The sequence below is a fragment of the Halyomorpha halys genome, unplaced genomic scaffold, assembly GCF_000696795.3.
Source record: "Halyomorpha halys isolate HHAL.00 unplaced genomic scaffold, Hhal_1.1 Scaffold453.1, whole genome shotgun sequence".
Classification (NCBI taxonomy): domain Eukaryota; kingdom Metazoa; phylum Arthropoda; class Insecta; order Hemiptera; family Pentatomidae; genus Halyomorpha; species Halyomorpha halys.
Genome location: NW_027107553.1, coordinates 1357906 through 1378560, shown reverse-complemented (window position 1 = coordinate 1378560; position 20655 = coordinate 1357906). Strand labels below are relative to the sequence as shown.

The 20655-nt window shown below is 29.4% G+C and overlaps 2 protein-coding genes across 2 annotated transcripts; both read right to left on the bottom strand.

Moving 5' to 3' along the window:
- Positions 1–1263: 1263 nt before the first annotated feature.
- Positions 1264–2965, bottom strand: LOC106682963 (zinc finger Ran-binding domain-containing protein 2). The gene has a single exon (XM_014424133.3). The coding sequence runs from the start codon at positions 2722–2724 to the stop codon at positions 2068–2070; it is 657 nt and encodes a 218-aa protein (XP_014279619.1). The 5' UTR covers positions 2725–2965; the 3' UTR covers positions 1264–2067.
- Positions 2966–7610: 4645 nt separating this feature from the next.
- On the bottom strand, positions 7611–14984 carry LOC106682950 (pyridoxine-5'-phosphate oxidase). The gene is made up of 6 exons (XM_014424106.3): positions 14751–14984; positions 14516–14672; positions 12993–13092; positions 10250–10303; positions 10011–10174; positions 7611–7897 (listed from the first exon to the last, which is right to left on the bottom strand). Exons 1-6 carry the CDS (start codon positions 14830–14832, stop codon positions 7747–7749), a joined length of 708 nt encoding a protein of 235 aa, XP_014279592.1. The 5' UTR covers positions 14833–14984; the 3' UTR covers positions 7611–7746.
- Between the last annotated feature and the right edge of the window lie 5671 nt (positions 14985–20655).

Here is a 20655-nt window from a genome sequence, read left to right as displayed (position 1 = left end):
GTACTATTCAATTATCAGTTATCAATTTTTTATCATTTATGATTTAATTCAATATTTGTTTGTATACTATTCCTTTTCAATTGTATGTTACTCTAAATGTTGTTGTTATCTCTTTTGTTCTATAGCCCTGATGAAGACCTGAAACTCAGGTCAAAACGTCGGCATAAAATAAATAAATATGGTTTTGTTGATTTATGTTGTTCTTTGCTGACCGCACTCCCCGACAAACTTCTCCAATGAACTAATCATCTTTTTAAGCATAAATATCGCCTCAACTATTTTACTCTTTTAAATACTACTTTCTCTATTTGAGTTGTGGAAAAGAAATATACAGTGTTTATAACAATAATTTTGACATTTATCATATATATAATTGATTTTCACATATTATCTGGTAAATTATATTTGGTTTGTGCACTATTTTTATAATTTCCTTAATGCTAGTCAAACATGAATTTTATATTATGTTAATTATACAATTTTTGTATATATTTATAAAGGAAGCTAGAATATACAAAGATCTAATTGTTTTTATCAGTAATAACAACTATATAATTCATTTGAAGGTATTCAAATTATTCTTCAACATCATTTTTATCACTGAGTTTAATTTGTTACATTACCATCTTGGAAATATAAATCAATAAAATAAAATTCCCCAGTCTCTTAATCATCTTACTATCATTATCAACATTACTCTTATTAATTTTTTTATTAATTCCTATGATGTTTAGTTTCTCTATCATTGCCAACATTGTACCATATTTTGTTAATCATTCTTAAGGTAGAAATTTTCTTGCACGATACATGAATTTACAACGTTAATAATTAGATAAATCCCAATGATGCAGATAATTCCTTAAACGTCAAAATTACAATTATAAAGATTAAGAGAGAATTTCTTCACACATAAACATTTTTGAATCAATTTTTATAAAACTATCTATACACAATGTTTGAGAAAGATGCTTGATACTTGCACGTAGGCATTAAATCAAATAAAAAGTTAAAATGGTTATACTATTAAACCAGTTGTCCTGATAAAGGCCTACAACTCATACAGAAATGTTAGCACACAATAAAAAATAAGATTTTTCTTATTGGGGTTTTTTCACTGACCGCAGCTCTCAACCAACTTTTCATTATAATTTATCTTCAATCAACTACCTCTACATCATTAAATATGAAATATAACCAGTAAAACCTTAAAATTACACATTTTCAAAGCAATTTCAAGGTAGTAGTTTTACAAAAAACACAAGGTGGAAATCACTAATTTATTTTCATAAAAGGATAACCCTTTTAAAGAACATGTTAGCGAAATAACTTCCATACTTAGACATATATTTAATGAAAACAAATTATAAAACAGCTTTAGTGCAATTGCCTTCTTTTTTTAAATCCATCACAATATTTTTCAAATCCACTATCGCATACAAGCATTCATTAAACATTATATGTTAAATTTACAAGTAGGGTTAATGTCAGAGTATTTAACATGAAAACTTAGTTATTTTCTTCTTAGAAAGATTCTAAAAACTATACCAACAAAGAATAATTAGTGACAAACTTTCAAATCAATACCAGTTTTAAGAAATAAACAAGCATTGTATTATTTAAAAATTATGGCTCTGTAAAACGTCATCAACAAAATAGGTATATTTTAATGTCGATAAAAAATCTTAACGAAACAATCAAAATTTTTATTTTTATATACATACATACTAATATGTAAAAAAAAAAAAAACTCTTACACTGAAAACTTAAAGAAAACATTATTATTTTGAACACTCATACTTAAAAGAAGTGTGATGAAGTGGGAGACTACGAATTACAATAGGACTTTCACTAACCAGGGGTTCATCTTCCTGAAGAAATTATGTGAAAGGGCTAGGTAACATGGGTAATTAAGTTTTTTATAACTATAATTACTCCACTATCCTGCAGAACTAAAATATGTAGCCGAACATAGTCATAGTATAGCACGTATAAAGTTTGTTTTCAATTTACATAAATTACACAAGTCTTTAGACAATTTCTTTAGCACATACACTTGAGCATCAAACTTCATGTGCGTTTCCAAGCAGGAGATCTTGACCTCGATCGACTCTCCTTAGGAGTATTTTTTTTGGATGACAGATCATTCTTATCCTCTTTTGGTTCATCATCGTTGGTTCCCCAATCACTCAAATCATATTTGGATAAGTCATCTTCATCATCCTCCTCCTCATCTTCCTCTTCTTCATCCTCATTTGATAATTTATGAGAGATTTCCTCAACATTATTACTATCATCCTCATCAGAAGATTTTTTCTCTTTCTTCTTTTTTTTCCTCCTTCCAAATTCATCATACTCGCTGTCAGAATCTTCTCTCTGTATGTACTCCACTACACCTCTATCATTATAACCACCTCCATAACCTGTCCTCTCTTCTACTTCACCAAACTTTGGGGCATTACACACATTACACTGTTGTCTTCTAGCCCAATTAACATTTCCACATTTCAGACACTGCCAGTCATCAGCACTAAATAAACCACGACTTTTATCAGCAAAAATCTTACCTACTTCTTGGCCTAATTTCTTTTTCATTGAACCTTCAGCCCTATCTTTTCCACATCTATTGCACTTGTTTCTCCTCGAAAAATTGATGTTTCCACAGTTCAAGTCACTGCAAATCCAATCTCCTTCAGCTATTTTAAACTTATTCGTTGATTGGTCCATTCTTAAAAGTAATAAATATTATACAAACTTAAGTAAACTCTAGGATATCAGTAAATTTGAGAAAAACTATAATCTGAAATCGTGTGTTCATTCATCCAAAAACAAATATTTTATAATCTATGTGTAAAGGATTGGGGTAAGCACAAACTTTAGTTGATAGAATGCTTTTGCGCAGAGTCGAACAACACCGCGGTACTAAATCGATTATTATTGATAGTGCTCTAAAAATGTTCAATAAAAGCCATGTACATGAGTTATTTTTATCTGTACAAAATTCAAAAGTCAAATTAAATTTAAGTATTTGGAAAAAGTCATATGGAAGAAACTGCCAAAATTTTAACAACCAAAAGAGCTATAAATAAACATCTCAGGAATGGTAAAATATGATATTATAGTAATATGATAAAATAGTAAAGTATAATATTATCACCAAAAAGAGTCTTGGAATGTGTTAAATTTAATGTTAAAACATTTAATAATCAAATGCTGCTATATTCCAAGGTAAAAAAGTTTACCTCAGCTCATATTAAGTAATATTCACAAGTTACAATGTTTTTAATAATTATGTTCTAGCTGAACTAGTATTTTTTATTTGATTATTAAACATTAAAATCAAATTGACTGTAGTATGATAACCAATTTAATACTTTTTAGAACCAATTATTTAGAACCAAAAGATTCATTGGTAGGTCAGGGCAATCGACAATGGAAAAAATGTTGAAAACATCGATCTCACTGAAATAAATCAAGCTTTTGGGGAGGATCGTGATTAAATGGAACTTAAACTGTGGAGGTGGTATTGAGAAAATTTTATTGCATTTTTGGCAAATACCTGAGATAGGTTTCCAAACGTTGGTGTTATCTGGTCCGTAAAACTCCAATCCGGTCTTACTACGATTTTCTTGCTAGTTTTTCAACTCCTACTTTGTTGAAAATCGTTCTTGTTTCTACACTATCAAATGTTGACAATGAGTGAAATCTTAAGTATGTCCCCGGTAGATATGTTTTGGACTGGGACGGTATCTAATTATATTGGAACATATTAAAATAGTATCTGATTATATTTGTGACAAAAAATCCAGGTTTCCCGTTTCGCCAGCCCCGGTTCAACAACGAAAACAGCCAACATTTTGGAACTTTTTTCAGTTTTAATAAAAAGAAAACTAAGCATATTTCAAAAATTAACATTATATATGAAAATAAATAAGACAATGGCAACTTTTCGGTTCTTTGGAAAAACCTATTTCAACTGACCAGTTTGACAATCTCATATCTGATGTTTGTAAAATAGTTATTCTCAAGCACGTGACGTTGATACCTGAGCACAAACAGAAGAATTACGAGGATCATAGATCAAATTTGGAGCTCAGAAGCAATGCAGAAGGAGAGAGTCAATCATAATACCAATTTTTAAAAAGAAAGGCGACTCAACCCAATGCAACATCTATCAGTTTACAGAATACATGGTTTTCTCAATTTCATTATGTAACCGCCTTTACCCAAACGTGAAATCACTCCTCATAGACCACCAAGGTGGATTTAGGGCCAATCGTCGAACCATTGACTAGATACTCTCGCTTAGTTAATTGATCGAAAAAATTAATAAGTTTGGTTACTCCATGTGGTTACTGCTCTTTATAGACTTTAAAACTGCATAATACTCGCTCATCAGGAAGGTATTACACCATGCTATGGAAGAAACAGACATCCCAGCTTCAGGTAATTTAACTTACAATGTGTACAATTAGTTGAATTGGTTGGCAGGAAAATCGGAAACGTATTCGCATTGAGCTCAGAACTGAGATACGGGTCTTTCCTTGTCCCACTCCTATTCAACATGTTAAATTCGATTGTAAAAAGAGCAAGTCAAGGACTGCCCCTTTCTAGTGTAATAACCTAGATGTTGATCGCTCTGGATAAAAATCTAATCTAATCAAGGACTGCCTCCATAGGTCTGTTTAATAAATGAACACAGAATGAATTACTTGATGAACCACTGTAATTGTGTGTATATGAACAGCCTAGCTCACAAAAAAAAGTTATGACTTACTGAAAGTACCACTTTAACATCAATTTTTAAATTTTCTTGAAAATGGCTGAAATGTTTTTTATTAGAATCGTTATAAAAATGCACAATTAAATGGTATTTATGAGAAGAAGATAGTTGGGAGGGTGGGGGGGTTCAGAATATAACACAAATAAGTTGAAAAACTTATTTGATAGTGTCAACGTTTCGACCAGAATTTCTAGCCTTCGTCAGGGCTAAGAACAAAGAACAAGATTACAACCAATGAATATTAAAAAGAAAATATTATTCACGGTCAACTATCTTCTCATCATTATAAATGGGACTTAATTTCAGCAAGGATATACCAAATATATACAAACAAAAGAATAGACAAATGAACATAATCAGACTATCTGTATGAAAATAAATAAATAAAATAACATAATGATAAAATAATATATACAATATTTACTGAATCGACCTGAGGATCCCTGAGCCCACTCTATCCCCCACGTGTGAGGGGTAGAGCAGAGCTCAAGAGATCCCAGCGCATCCCTCTCGCCGCATCACTGGTAATGGGCCAGTGGAGGCTGAGCAAGTGCGCTAAAGCCGCAAACACTCAACTTGAGTGGAGAATCTGACCATTGCCAGAACTCCAATTGTCCATTTTTTATTTTAATAAGTCCCTTGGCCACTGCCGTTTCAACCTTCTAGGTGGGCTGTAGGGATGGGTGGAACTAGATAAGGTTTGAACCAAAGGATTAGGATGGTTGGAAGGTTTATATGGAATTTTGAGAATGTGGTTGGAATGAGATCAAGGACAAAAGGGATATGTAGGTCATGGTGTAGTGTTCTGTTGGAAACGTAGTAGGGTGCATTAACTATGGTTCTAAGGATTTTGGATTGAAAGGATTGGATACGTTTGATGTTCGACGGTTTAGCTGTTCCCCAAAGTTCAAGTCCGTAGGTCCAGATAGGTCGCAGTATAGTCTTATAAATTAGTAGTTTGTTTTCTAGTGAGAGATGAGAGGTCCGGCTGAGCAGTCGGTATAGTTGCCCGAATCGTCTGTTGAGTTCTTGTCTTTTGAGTCTAGTATGTTGGTTCCAGGTGAGTCTTTTGTCCAAAGTGAATCCGAGGTATCGCACTGTGTCGGATCTGGGAAGAGGTATATTGTTAAGAGTAAGAGTGAAGGTCACATGGGTGCATTTTGATTCATTAACTTTTATCCGCCATTGGTTGCACCATTGCTCAATCCGGATTTCTAGTCTTAATAGTTTCATTTTTCTCGTCGATTACAATTTACAGATAACGCGAAAATCTGTTCACAATTTTTCAGTGGTTCTATTTTTACTTTCTCTTACCTATACATGGGATATAAAGTAAGGGAAAGTATTGCGATCGTGAAAAATTTCGAATCCCAGTTTTCAACGGCACATTTTGATGTCTCCTGAATCCAAATAACCAATTTTCGCAAAATAGTCTGTATTAGGCAATGCTCAAAAACTAATAGTACGAAACGGAAATTATAGAACCGATTTTCTCGAAAAAGGCTTTTGATTTAACTCGATTATGTCAACTTACAGTTGAATGTCCTTAAATAGTAGATTTAAATAGTTTAATAGGGCTTAAATGTGAATTTTTCAAAAAATCTTCCCAAGTACCTTTTTTTATTCGAAAAAATAAACAGTACTGTTATCAATTATGGAATTTTATGAAAAACTTAAAAAGGGAGAAATTGTACAGACATCCGATTATTCACAATTGCATTAGGGCTTCGTTATGTTTTGTTAAACTGTTGTATTCTTGGCAGGGAAAAAATTTATATTCGTTATTATCACTCCCAGAAACAAAAACAAGAAAAAATTAATTTTTGTATTTGTTTTTGGATCCTCAAATACAATACACATTAGGTGGCCAAAGAAAAAAACAAAACAATATATTAAAAAATCATAAAATTGTAAATTAGGGAGTGAAGATGAACATGGGGAATAGGGGGACCAATATCTTCAGGACTCATATAGTCATAGTCGCATATAGAATTTTTTTTAAATTGAATTAAATTTTTCCAATGTCATGTTTGTCAAAACTAAAATATATATATATATATATATATATATATATAATAGTGTCTACAATCCTTAGATATGGCATTAAAGGTTTTTTGACTGAAAATTTTTGATATTTTGTACTTTCATATTTTTAGGAGTACTAACAAGACTTTGGGGTTTGAATACATTTGTATAAAGAATCACTTTTATAGTCTACATACATTTCATCTTCAGATATGCCTGAATAAGTGAAACTAATACTTCATTCAGCATATAATAAATGTGTTTTAGTTCATTTTAATTTAATAATATAGTTATTATTACATTTAAACAAAGGATAAGTTATTAGTCAATAAGAAAAATACAATTTGATAACTGCTATTATATTTATTTCCATAATAATTTAGTATTTTCAAATATTGTAGACCAATACAAATTGTCAAACCAAAGAGTTAATTACAATAATCATAATGCTACAATGAACAATAATTATTATACATATCAGTCACAATTGGATAGCTCATTAATAATAAATATACAAATCATTTCCAGATAGTAACAAACATAAAAGTTTTAAAGAAAATAATAACTTTGTTATTATTTATCATAAAATATTTATCAGACTTCTGAGTCCCTAATAGGCACACTATAATTAGATATGGCAATCTTTAGAAGTTTTATCTATAAAAAAGGATAGTGAAGCCTAAAAAATGGATCATTACTACATTCATTTATTATCATAAAAAATTGTAACAAAAGAAATCCATATTTCCACTTCTATTCCTTTTTTTCAAATAATTAACAATAAAATAAATTACACCAAAAAATATTAACTTTTCCATAAATGCTTTATTCCTTAAAAAAAAATTTAAAAATGCATCAACAATATACAAGCTTTTAAAAATATAATTTCCCCCTTACTCCAGTTGTACCTAAATTGTAATGAAGTCATTAACTAAGAATAGTTATGGAGCTAATCTGTATATTTTCCATTCTCCATTGTCTCTTGAGTACACTATCCTGTCATGTAACCTATCTGTCTGACCCTGCCAAAATTCTACTTGTTCATGAAATAACAAATATCCTCCCCATGACGCAGGTTTTGTCACATCACCTCTGAAATAAAATAAACAACATTAAGATAAAAAATTAATTTCCTTTTTTATATGAAAATTAAATAGTCATATACTCTTATATAAACAAAAGTTTTAGTTGATATAACCGAGGTCGATGATATTACTAGGAGTATGACTCTTCTATTTTCACATATTTTTTTCTACAACTTTTATATGCATCTTTATGCTTCATAGAAACATTTAATTATATTTTTACATATTTTACCATTTTTAATATTTTCTTAAGAGTACATGTTGCCCTTTTCACTAGGTATATTTGTTTTTTAATACAAATGAAATATTTGTGAATTGGAGAGAAAAAAAAATTACTTCATAAATAAAAATCACAATGCAGATAGTTCTCAATTATTTTCTGAGAAATCTAAAATCACCAAGAAATGGTATGGAAGTTAACAATGTCAATGTAATTTTGAGCTTCTTTTCTGTGCGTTCAATGATTCTCAACAATTTCTTTCAACATACAAAGATTAAGTTACAACAAAAATATCTCCTCCACTCCTGTATTTTCTGTTTTAAATCTTATCAATTGCTTTGTAATTTGCAATTGTGATGCCTAAATAAACTCTATAACAAAAATATTATCAGCTAAGTATGTCTTAAAGTTAGCAGATAAGCAATCTATTTATGACTCTGGAGAATTATATTTAGAGACCAAATTTTCATGCAATTGCATATTTGGTCCCTAGCTCCAGATTCCACTTAACCTTGACAGTAATTTGAATCATGGAAAATACATTCTAATAATACTAATTTTGAGTTTTTTCTGCACAAATATTTCACATTCTAATATTTTTGGGCAAAATTCTGATTTTTGTTAAATTTAATTCAAATTAAATCAACATTAACATTGGTTAAATAAAATTAACTAAATTTTTCATACTATATACTCATAGGTGTATGTATATCATTATTCATAGATTTTAATTTCATTTTATAATTGTTTTATAGCTTTGAATTGACAAATTTAAGATAAGGCAAAGAATTGATTAATCTATAATAAGCCGAATTCAACATAAAAAAGAACAAGTAAAGACAAGTGATGAATATTCTCGGAATTGTATTAACCAGTAGCTTCGGGTAGCTATGAAAAAAGTTTCTCTAGGATAAGCTTGTTATGAATTCCACTCCACCTCAAGTCATTCTTTCTTCTGTCTGACTTTGTTGTGACTAGTGTAAATTCCAAATTTTAATTTTCAGTCCTTTGATCGAGGACTGCTATACAAGATCCGTAAATTCCTACCCCCTACATATTATCTCATTATCCGTTCTTATCTCTCAAACAGGTTATTTCAAGTAAATCACAACAGCGCTTATTCATCCCTGTTTCCTCAGGGTAGTATCCTTGGTCCTATCCTTTATATAGTTTTTACAGCTGACATCCCAACCCATCCTAACACTATTCTCACCACGTATGCTGATGACACATGCCTATTGTCAGTGAATAATGATCCTTCCATTGTATCCCAATCCCTCCAATCCCACATCACCACCCTCGAAGAATAGTGCCGAAACTGGAGGTATAAATAAATTCCAATAAATCCCACCAAATCACATTTACCCTTTGTCGTAAACCTTCGTCTTCCCCTACAGTATCTTTTAATAATACCCCACTCATTCCTGTTGAACAGATCCGTTACTTAGGACTAAATCTGGACAAACGACTGACATGGAATCCTCATACAAGACTGAAAAGACAGAAAACTGCTCGTCGATTCCGACTATTACAACATTTACTAGACAAACGGTCCAAACTTCCAATCCATTACAAAAGACTGATCTACATGTTTTTATCATGTCATAATATCACTTACAGGAAATTTACTTGATGTGTATATATGTATACAGTTGTAAATATCAATAAAGAAATTATTAAAAAAAAAAAAAATTTCAGTCCGACTTTTTAAGTTACTTTAAACCTTAACAAAATGCCAAAAGTTGGAACAAATATCTCATGAAAAATTAAAATCAGACAATATCTTGATCCTCAGCATTAATACTTTACATAAAAAAGTTAACCAGTTTTAATTATTATAATTAAAAATATAAATATTAATGTAATAATCACATTAAGAATTATTATTATTTCTACTTACTTGGCAAGTTGTTCTTTGCTTGCATTTATTAAAAATTCCCTACTAGGGACAGTACTACTTTGAGGACTTATGATAGCACTAATTCTACTTTCAAATGGCCTGCGGTTAAAGTACTCATAAGACTCCTGTTCTGAAACTTTCTTCACTTTTCCTTCAATACGTACCTAGAAATTAATAATTGCATGATAAAATGATAAAATTAAAAACCATAATTAAAGATCATGGCAGAAAAATAATACTTGTCTATTGAATGTTGGCCAATAAAAAGTTAGAGCTGCCTGAGGATTTTCATCCTGAAAAAGTCAAAAATAAAATTTATTTCAGAACATGTATATTTAGAAAATCAGAACATGAATATTTAGAAAATCAGAATCGGGCGAGGGTTGCTCGGAGGATTAGGTACTAAACTCTTTACCCTTGGGTCTGCGTTTGGGTACAGCCTTGGTTTATAGTTTATTTATTGTTATATCAGTATGGATAGACCTTCGAGTAGTGGAGGCTCTACAGCATCTGTAAAGTGGATACCAATCTGATTCTTCAATAGATGGCTTGGGGAAAAAACTGATTTTTGTGCTGTGTCCTAGCCAGATTACCTTCTACCATAACCATTGGTCAAGAATAATACTCCATTACCTAGTACTGGACCTAAGACTCTAGATAGGTTGTAGTGCTACCTTTCATCGTTTTTAAATACAATTGCAACACAACTCTCGATTTATTGATGTTTTTAAATTAAAAACCTTCGTGAGTCTGTTGCTACAGACATTGTTGACATCAATAGTCAAGTATACAAAATGACCTATTAATAAGTAGAGGAAGACACGAATAAATTGTGCCGGTCAAATAAATTTAAACCAACAGTCTTTTGGTATAAGCACAAATGAAGAACACAAATAAGTAAAAACTTACTTATTGGTGCCAACCTTTTGGCCAGAATTTCAGGCTTTACCAGGTCTAAGAACAACAAAAACAAGATATCAACCATCAGGAATTACAGAATAAAAAAATAACAGACTATATAGATACATAGATGGTGTTGAAGGAAAGTAACTCCTCTTATATTGGAGAAACTAAAAACTTCCTAAAATATTGCATCACACAACATTAATATTCCGACTCCTCCCATAATTCTTCTGCTTCAAAATTTCTGGAACACTCCTTATCTTTGAACCATTCCTTTGATTTTATTAAAACTTATGTACTTACTGCAGTCCCCAAGACAAAAAAAAACTCATATGTCCAACCAGAACATTCTTCTGTCAATTTAAATTTTAACCATTAGCTGCTAACCATCAACATATTTCTTAATTCTGAAATCAGCCATTTTTTTTTTTATACCAAACTATTCTAACCAGGGTAGGGGTTAAGTTTTTCATTTTTTGCAACCGCAACTAAATAAAAAAGTCCACCCCCCAGCTTTGATTCGAACCAGCACTGCCCGGAGTTAATAACCTTTGGCTCAACAACCGGCTGTCACCTCACTTGTTTGGCAAACATAAACACATTCGTCTGTTCTTCAAGTTTAATAATTTTTTTTTCTTCATCTTTCCTTTTACAACTCTTCTTAGATTTTTAACTATTTTTTCCTTACCCATAGTATTAAGTTATTTTCACCAAATTTAATTATTGTGATATTTACTAATTACTCCTTTTGGCTTAAATAACTTTATATGTTATTTCTTTCATTCAACCATTTTATTTACGTATTTCATTAATTACATATATTTTCTTTATCATTTTTTTTCATAACTTTAATTTTACATAATTTTTTTTTTGGACATATATTCACTAACAAAATTTTCTTATTCATATTCATATCTCTTTACTCCTTTGCCTTACGTAACTTTATATTTTATTTCTTTAACTTAAATATAACTTTATTTCTTTTGGCTTATATAAATTTATATTTTATTTCTTTCATTGTATTATTTTACTTACATATTTCATTAACTATATATATATATATATATATTTTCTTTCTCATAACTTTAATTTTAAATAATTTTCTTTTGATACATATATTTACTCACTAGATATTCTTATTTCTTAACACCTTTTGTCTCATATAACTTTATATTTTATTTCTTTAAATATGCATATTTAATTAATTATATACAAGTTTTCTTTTACACTTTTTTCATAATTTTAATTTTAAATGATTTTCAATTTGTACATATATTTACTTTCTAGATGTTTATACAACCTTCATCTTCTTATAACATTAAGACTTTACATTCCCCTTTCAACACTATTTATGTACATACATTATATTTTATTTTCTAATTATTCTGTAATTCCTTTTATTCATTAAGATTGCTATTTTACTTCTTTTTTTTTTGTTCTCAGCCCCGATGAAGGCCTGAAATTCTGGTTGAAACGTTAGCACTAATAAATAAGTTTTTACTTATTTGTGTTCTTCACTGACTGCACCCCTAACCATCTCCTCAAATATATATCAACGATCAATTATTAACTCATCATTATCAATCTTTAGTTAATTCTGAAATAAATTGAGTTTAAGTACAACTGTTTTATCCAAGAATCAAAGTTTTCCCAATATCCATGATGTCTGGTTTTATTATCACTGAATTAGTCCAGAACTTGAAAATTTTGCTGATCAGAATTTTCATAAGACTGAAGTAAAAATAGTTGGCCACTAATTAAAATCATGTTTTTTACCCTTTCATTTGGAAATTTGTCAATAATTTCAAAGTTGATGTTCCACACAATGCAGTGCTCTTACTCATAAATCTTGCTACTTTTTTCCAAGTAATTAATTTTATCTTAATTCAACAGATAGCTAACTGGCTTCACTATCAGACCCAGTGATTGCATCGTTTTTACATAAGTATTATTAAGAAAAATCTGTTTTTTTTTTTCATAACAAATTAATGAAATCATACTTCATTTTAGTAGTAAAAAATAAGAAAGTAAAGCTAGTAAAAAGATTTAGCAAAAAATAAAGAAAGAAAAAGTACTAACCAGATCTTTTCCTTTACGACTTTCATAGTTAGTAAAAAATTTAAAACCATCTGGCCCATAACCCTTCAATAACACAATCCTGGCTGATGGTGCACCATTCCTTAAAAGTAAAATTAAAAATATGACACCTTTGGTGCACAAAAAAAATATATATAAGAAAATGAAATGTACATGATGCAAACAATTATTTGTTTGTCTTTATTTCAAGAATTACAGCATGCTAACTATAATGTAATATATAAATTATAAAATTCATAACTTAACTGACACTGAATGCATGACAGAAAATGACTAGCAAAATAACTAAAATTTTTTTAAATTACCATTTTAGTTATTTTTAAAAAATTTTAAAACAATGTAGCTAAAACTTTGTAAAATATAAAAGCTCTATTATTATTATTATTTTTCTTTTTTTGAGAAAATTATAATAATATTATCCTCGATAATAATATTTATACCTCTTGAAATAAGTTATTTACTACAATAATTATTTACATTCATGAATCTAAACTTTTCCAAACTGTTCTAATAAATGGAATAAATAAAAAAACATTTTTACATTATATATCCGTCTAACTTGAAATGAATGGCTAATATAAAATAATAACAATTAATCTAACTATTTATTTATCTTTAAAAAATAATATATAAAAAATATATCTGATCTTAAAAAAAATATGACAATTGTTCCGAATACCTAACTCTGCCTTGCAACACACCAATAAGAGATTTAATCAGAACAACTCCACTTTATGAGATATGTTTAGTTAACTATATTACATTCATATGAACTATTGTTCATATTAACTAGAATTTATTTATAGTAAAAATAAAATAAGTTTAGTGCTCTCTGTTAGACCTGGGCTAACTAGGATTCTCTTGTTGTGTTGAAGTTGATGGCTGTGTACTGCCAAAAGTTTTCAAAATGGACTAAAAGTAAAAATACTTCCGAACCACTATTTTCAATTAGCAGTAATATCTAGATAACAGCTGCCAGCTCCAGAACACTCAAGAGGTAAAGAAACCTCTAAAGGTCTCCTCAGCAGGAGAAGACAGATATATCTAGTAATTACTTTTAATTAAAAAAAAAAAAAATTGTGAACATTATAGATCCGTATTTTACCCTAATTTTTGTTTAGAAAGCAGATGAAGATGGACATAATTGCTTCATTTATACTTAATGGCAAAACAACTATATCAAAATGAGGTTTATTCTGATTAATAACTGTTATTTTAGAGGAGGTCAGAAATATATATAAATATAATCATAGGAACAAAGGGTAAAAAATACTGAATATAGCATTTTGTGCAATAAACTTAATACATAAGAAACCCACAGTTAATGACAACATGAGAGAACAGCAATAAATAAAAATATTAATTAATTCAAATCATATGTTTATGAAGATTCGTTAGGATGATGTTAACAATTTCCTCTTTGTAAGTTAAATTCAATTCTTGGTAAATACTTTTTTTATAAATTTCAATAAGAGGCTAAAAACATTTACAAAAATTTTCTTTACTTGTTAGCAGTTGCTAAACACACAGCATTAGGTTCCAAAATGTCTTTGCATTTTTTTACTTCTTCGAACCAAGCAGAAAACTGGCCAATAGGTTCCTTACTGACTAACTGATCTTCAGTGAAGGCTTCATCCTTTGCTTTGTAGCTAATTCTCATATCTAAATTAAAATAGTAATAAATCAATAAAACAAACCCTGTTTCTATTAAAAGAATAATAATAACTAATTCTATCTTACCACCAATATCGATATTCGACATTTTCGTAGAATATAGGCGGCTACCTTTGTGTACGAGAGAAACAAAATAAGAAAATAGCATTCAAATTAAAAAACAATCTTAGTATGACCAAAGTAATATGTCTTCCAACAGTGCGAGGGCTTCTTATATGTATACAAGCTAAAATTGTTGGCATATTAAGCCATTAAAGTAGAGGTATTAGAGATTTCACAACGCAAAAATCTCCACTAAATCCTACCTTTATCAAAATTTTAATACTTGTTGATAAAGACTAGAACAGCAGGTTAGTCATTCTCCCAACTTACAAAGAATATTTCTATCGACTTTGGTCTACCAACTAACCAAAACAACTAGAACACTTCAAATGTAAGTTAAATAAAAAAGTATGTTGTTTTGAAAATTAACGAGTCGCGACAAAGATATGAAATAAAAATCATTGAAGTGGTCGTAAATTTCTTCCATCACTTTTGAGTGAATGAATTATATGCTATGCAAGGCGTTAAGGATGATTCGAGAAATTTGCTCGATTTGTTCTCAAAAAATATTCAAGCACACGAATGGCTCGAAGGTTTAAAAGTTAATTAAATAAAAAATCAAAGAACTCAGAGGAAAATAATTTATTTAATAACATGGGAAAAATGAATATACTGGTCGATAACGTCTTTTCTGAGCCAGACTTGGAAGAAAGTATTTAATTGCTGCTATCATTATACGAATAGATCTACGTTGTATGACATTCCCTTCTCGCGCCCTCACCTCTCTTAGTAATTTGAAGAAACTGATATTCTCTTTTTTGAATTGCCATTTAGACGATTTTATTTGTAGTAAATGATTTCTCATCATGCCCACATTATTAGTAAATAAATTATTTCCCTTATGAATCTTTTTTTTTTATACATATTTAACCTTCTAATAGCATTAACACTTTTTTGGAAACCCTATATTTACTGATTGTTGGAGAGATGCAGACTTGGAGAAAAGAGTATTATAATAGAAAGGGTATTCTATCAAGAAAAATAAAGCTAAAAAGACGAATCTTACACAGTGAGCATAGTAGCGAAGAAAGAAGTGAGGACCAATCATCTACTGCTTTTTGTTCTCTATTTGTACAACAGTTGTTGAACTTCATTAGTAAGGTATGACTTCCTCGAATACAGCTTAGTTGTTTTTCCAAAGTTTATGAACCAAATTATTGAAAATTGTATTTGATACATTTCATAATGTAACGGTTATATCAACCATGTAAGGCCCACCAGGCCGATCTGGTATAAAATAAATAAATTTAAAAATATACATTTTTTATTCAGTACATCTTTGCAATTAAATGAACGGTTAAAAAAAAAAAAACATAAATTGGGCCATTCCTATTTGCCTTAAAAAACCTCTTTAGCGAGGACATGGTCATCTCCCCCTTTGCTGCTCCACTTTTCCTTTGATGGAGTGAAGGGTACTTATTCCATCCCTTGGTTGCAGCAGATGCCAACTCTATTTACGTGAATCCTCCAGAAGATCCTATATTCCACCTTCTCATCAAAAGTAGAAGTAGGAGTAGTATTATCTTGTAATGTTCTTTGTTTAACCATTTCATAATTAAAGGATTTAATTTTTTTTTTTTTTTTAGTCAATGAAAATAAATTTATCTTTTTACAACTTTATTGATGATTATTTAGCATTTCATGGAATGGAAGGCATGTACCATCACCCATCACCCTTAGGGAGAGACGAACACCCCTGTTACTGGATAGGGTAAAAAAAAAACAACCTTTGTTACTAAATTTGGAATTTTTTATTATAGGAACAATTAGAATTGTTAGTTGTGATCTTGAAAATGATATAAATGCAGAATCGGTAGAAAAATTTACACGGCTAGTTTTATAGAGTTAGCTGGCAGAAAGAAATAAAACCATCTGCAACTTCACATAAAATAAAAGTTTACTGAAAACTGAAAAAAAAGTCATTATCATTCAAATATAAAAATTCTCACCTTAATGAAATAAAAAGTTCCGTGCCCGTAAGTAGTAAATTTATGTGACATAAGTGTTGTGTTCCAAGAGACAGTCCGAAACCTGGTAATGCCTAAGTGTAACCGGGTTCTGGATTGATAAACTACACATGATCGAGCGTAGACCAGTTCGGGATTGGGTAGACACTTGGAACGCTTTTCTTCACTATTCTCGGACTGGCTAAGTTACGAAAACGGGAGATTATTCTTCATCTTAGATTGAGGCTGTTTTTCATTAAATTTGTTTTCCTTTGTAGGAAAATTTATTAAAGGCAAATAATTAGACAATTCTGTTCTGATTTGCTTTTTAAGAACGCAGTGTCTCCCAAAAAGTCATCTTTGAGATATGAATCATTTTGTTCAGAAAAAAAACTACCTTTTTAGTTATTTGTTAATTCTCTTAATTTTAATGTTTTAAAATTTAGTATATTTGGTCCTAGAATGAGATTAATTAATGATTAATGCCGTAATTTATGGCTTTTTTAGATACTTAAGTACTGTCTTACGAAGTGAAAAGATTTTCCAATTTCTTAAAAAAAATTTATTAGAATCCGTGGGTACATTTTTTTTCATCTGTGTGGTAATTATATTATTTAACTATATTCCATTTTAATTAACTCATAACACTTAGTAGCCTCCACTTTAATTTTACCTTTCATATTTGTGTCTTCCTTTAGTAAAAAATTAAATAAAAAGTTTTTGAGACTGTATGTATTGAAATTCTTGTTACTAGTAACATTTTATGAGCGTGTTAACACATTTAAATAAAACTAAACATACAACCATGGTCGTAAAAAGTAACTTGTATAAACCATTCGTCGAATTCTACTTAAGATACAAGAAGTATTCCTCTTTTTTTCCCCCTTTCTATTCATACCAAGACATTTCTAAAGAACACAACTACTTTCCATGAAGTCAATTTTGAGATTTGCACATTCCTCTGATTCTGAAAGCTGCTTCTTAAGTTAGTATTCTTTGCATTACACTGAAAGGAATGAATATTTTTCTTAATCTTAATATGCAATACCTATATTTATCTGAACCTAGAAAATGGTTCTGTGAATGGTGTATGGTATATGCAGTGATTGGCAACATTCTGCAGAAATGAGCCATTTGGTAGTAAAACGTGACAACAAAAATTAAAACTTTTTCAACATTAAATTGTTTGTTAATTACAATTTTTTACTAGTTGGGAAGTAAATGTTCAATAGGCTGTGTCTTAGCTAATAATTGTCCGAATTTAATGATTTTTTTTTGCAGGAGATTTAATCACAAAAGAAAAATAACACTTAAATATGAAAAACGAAAAAATGGATTGGTACATATTAATTGTGAAAAAATTATATTCTTTCATAATATACGTACCAAAGTCACTTAAACTTGATCATAACTTTTTTTCCACTGGAGAAATCTGCGATTTTTTTCGCTGTATTATCGTTAATATTTGTCGAATTTAGTTGATTTTTTTTTTTCGTTAGTATATTAAAATATGGATTTTCCGTTATTTCCTCACAATCCCGTAAGCACATATTTTTTATGTACCATATGAACTAGTAATTTCTATGACAGCCTTTTTATAAAAATATACCACCAAAAAGGTGAGAAACAAAATGCAATGGAAACAATCAATGAAATGTTTTTTTGTTTTAATTGTTTGCCATTAAAACAAAAAAATAGTAAAAATTGGTAGAAAATGTAGCACTCCTAGAGAAGTACCCTTATATTCAAGCAGCTGATCAAGGAAATAAACATGCAAATATATGATAAAACCAAATGCAAAAGTTATTGACATGTCTACCTTAGTTTTTTAATGTTTAGAGTATGTGCCAATAACCATTTCAAAAGTTGACCTGTCGATAATTGGTGCACTTACTCAACAAAAATTATAAAACACTGAAAAAATTAATTGAAATAATTTATTAATAAACTAAAAAACACATAAAACAAAATACTGAGTTGTATTCCACATAATGACAGAAAATACTATTCTTGTTTTAGGACAAATTTGTTTAGTTTCAATCTTATCTATGATTAAAGTATCTTACATTGAGCAGGTATTAGCTCAATGTAAGATACTTTAATCAGTTTGTAATAAAGAAATCTTTGAGTGATTAGTAATTAAAGAAAAAAAAATTATAAACTTTGTAGATTAATTCATGAATAATATCTATACCAATTTCTCAGGCAATAGAACATTTATTGAGAAATTTATGGTAATAGTGTTTTCAAAATTGTTTCATTAAAACTGTTTAATGTGTCCATAAAAGCTTTTATAATTTTCCAATATGCTTTTTTATGTCATCTCCATGTATAGCTCTGTTCATTTACTAGAATTTCTAAGTTTATAAATCTTATTTTTAAAATAACGTTAATGTTTATAGTATTCCAAAATACAGGTTAAAAATCACACTCTAAAGAAGTTTTGCCAAGAAATTATCAAATAGAAAGTATAAACAAGTAAGCAATGTTAATACTTAATAAAGAAATGTTCATAGTTGATATATGAGTCATTATCCAAATTCAATGCTATTTAGGTATCAAACTTATTCAAAAATTAAAATTGATTGTTTCCATTTTTGTTTCAATTTTTAAAAGTTTTATTACCTTTAGAAAATTCTCTTTGATAAGCATACACACATTAACGTAGCTTGATATTGATTAAAATAAGAAAAAATCTTTGCCTAGGGAGTCTACTTTTGAGGACAAAATATATGGAGCATAAATTTGGTTAACAATATTGGTCAAATAAATAACCTTATATAATTTTTGGTCAGTTTAAAATGCTAAACACGATGGGGAATTTTGATTTTATACAATACGTTTCTTAAAATTTTATTATATTTTATTAAAATGTTATTCTAGCTTAAATAAGAAAGTTCCCTTTTAAATATAAAGTAAAGAAGCAAAATTAATTTTTGTTGTCCTACTAATGAATATTGATAGAAAATTAACCATTTGTCTCTCCTTTCCTATCATAGTAGCTCTACAAGAATTTTGATAGGGGCTAGAGAGTAACCAAACCAATCATTTTTAATTTATGCACACAAGAAAATGAAAATATATATTTGTTCCAAATTTTGAAAAGACTATTGGCATTAAGCTGCCAGGGATTGTAGGTCATGTTTAAAACTAAATTAATATGGTATTGTTATAATTACTATGGATAAGAGATTAAAATCTAAACATATGAATATATTTTGCTGATATTGAAATTTTACTATGATAATCGTGTTTACACAAATTTGTACCCTGGATACAACAGCATGCTGTAGAAAATATAAAATTAAATGATGAGTTGATGTAAATTAATGGCATTTATAGAAAGAAAAGAAATTCAGTTCGGGATTTATAACACCATGAGGATAAAACAAACATTGAAAAACGCTTTACCACCAAAAAAGTGATCTTAGTTCAAATTCTAAGGTGTCTCTGATTCTGAAAAAAAGTAACATTCTTTCTTCCTGTGGTGATTGTGCAATGTTGGAAATCAAACATGCAAACAACAATAATATGTCTCTAATTAGCATAGGCTTCGACTTTTTTTTATGAATTTTCACTGTATTAAAAATATCCTTCAAAAGCTGAAACTAACAAATACCCTCTCTAGGGAACACCTACATACCTGGACCTCCTACCTAGGTCCAGCTAACAAAGGTTTTTCTGAATGAAAAAACAAAGAAAATTTTCAATTTTTTTTTTTCTTGTTACAAGAAAACTAAGCATTTCTCGAGGACTAACATTCAATATAAAAATTAAAATAGGCAAAATTTCCTACAAAATGCGAATATTTTATTTCATATTTGCCCAAACCGAGAAGCCAGTAGAGCACTCTTAACAAAAGCCACTTAGTGAAAACATAAAAAACTCCTTTAACTGTTAAATTGTAGGAACAATAATAAGGC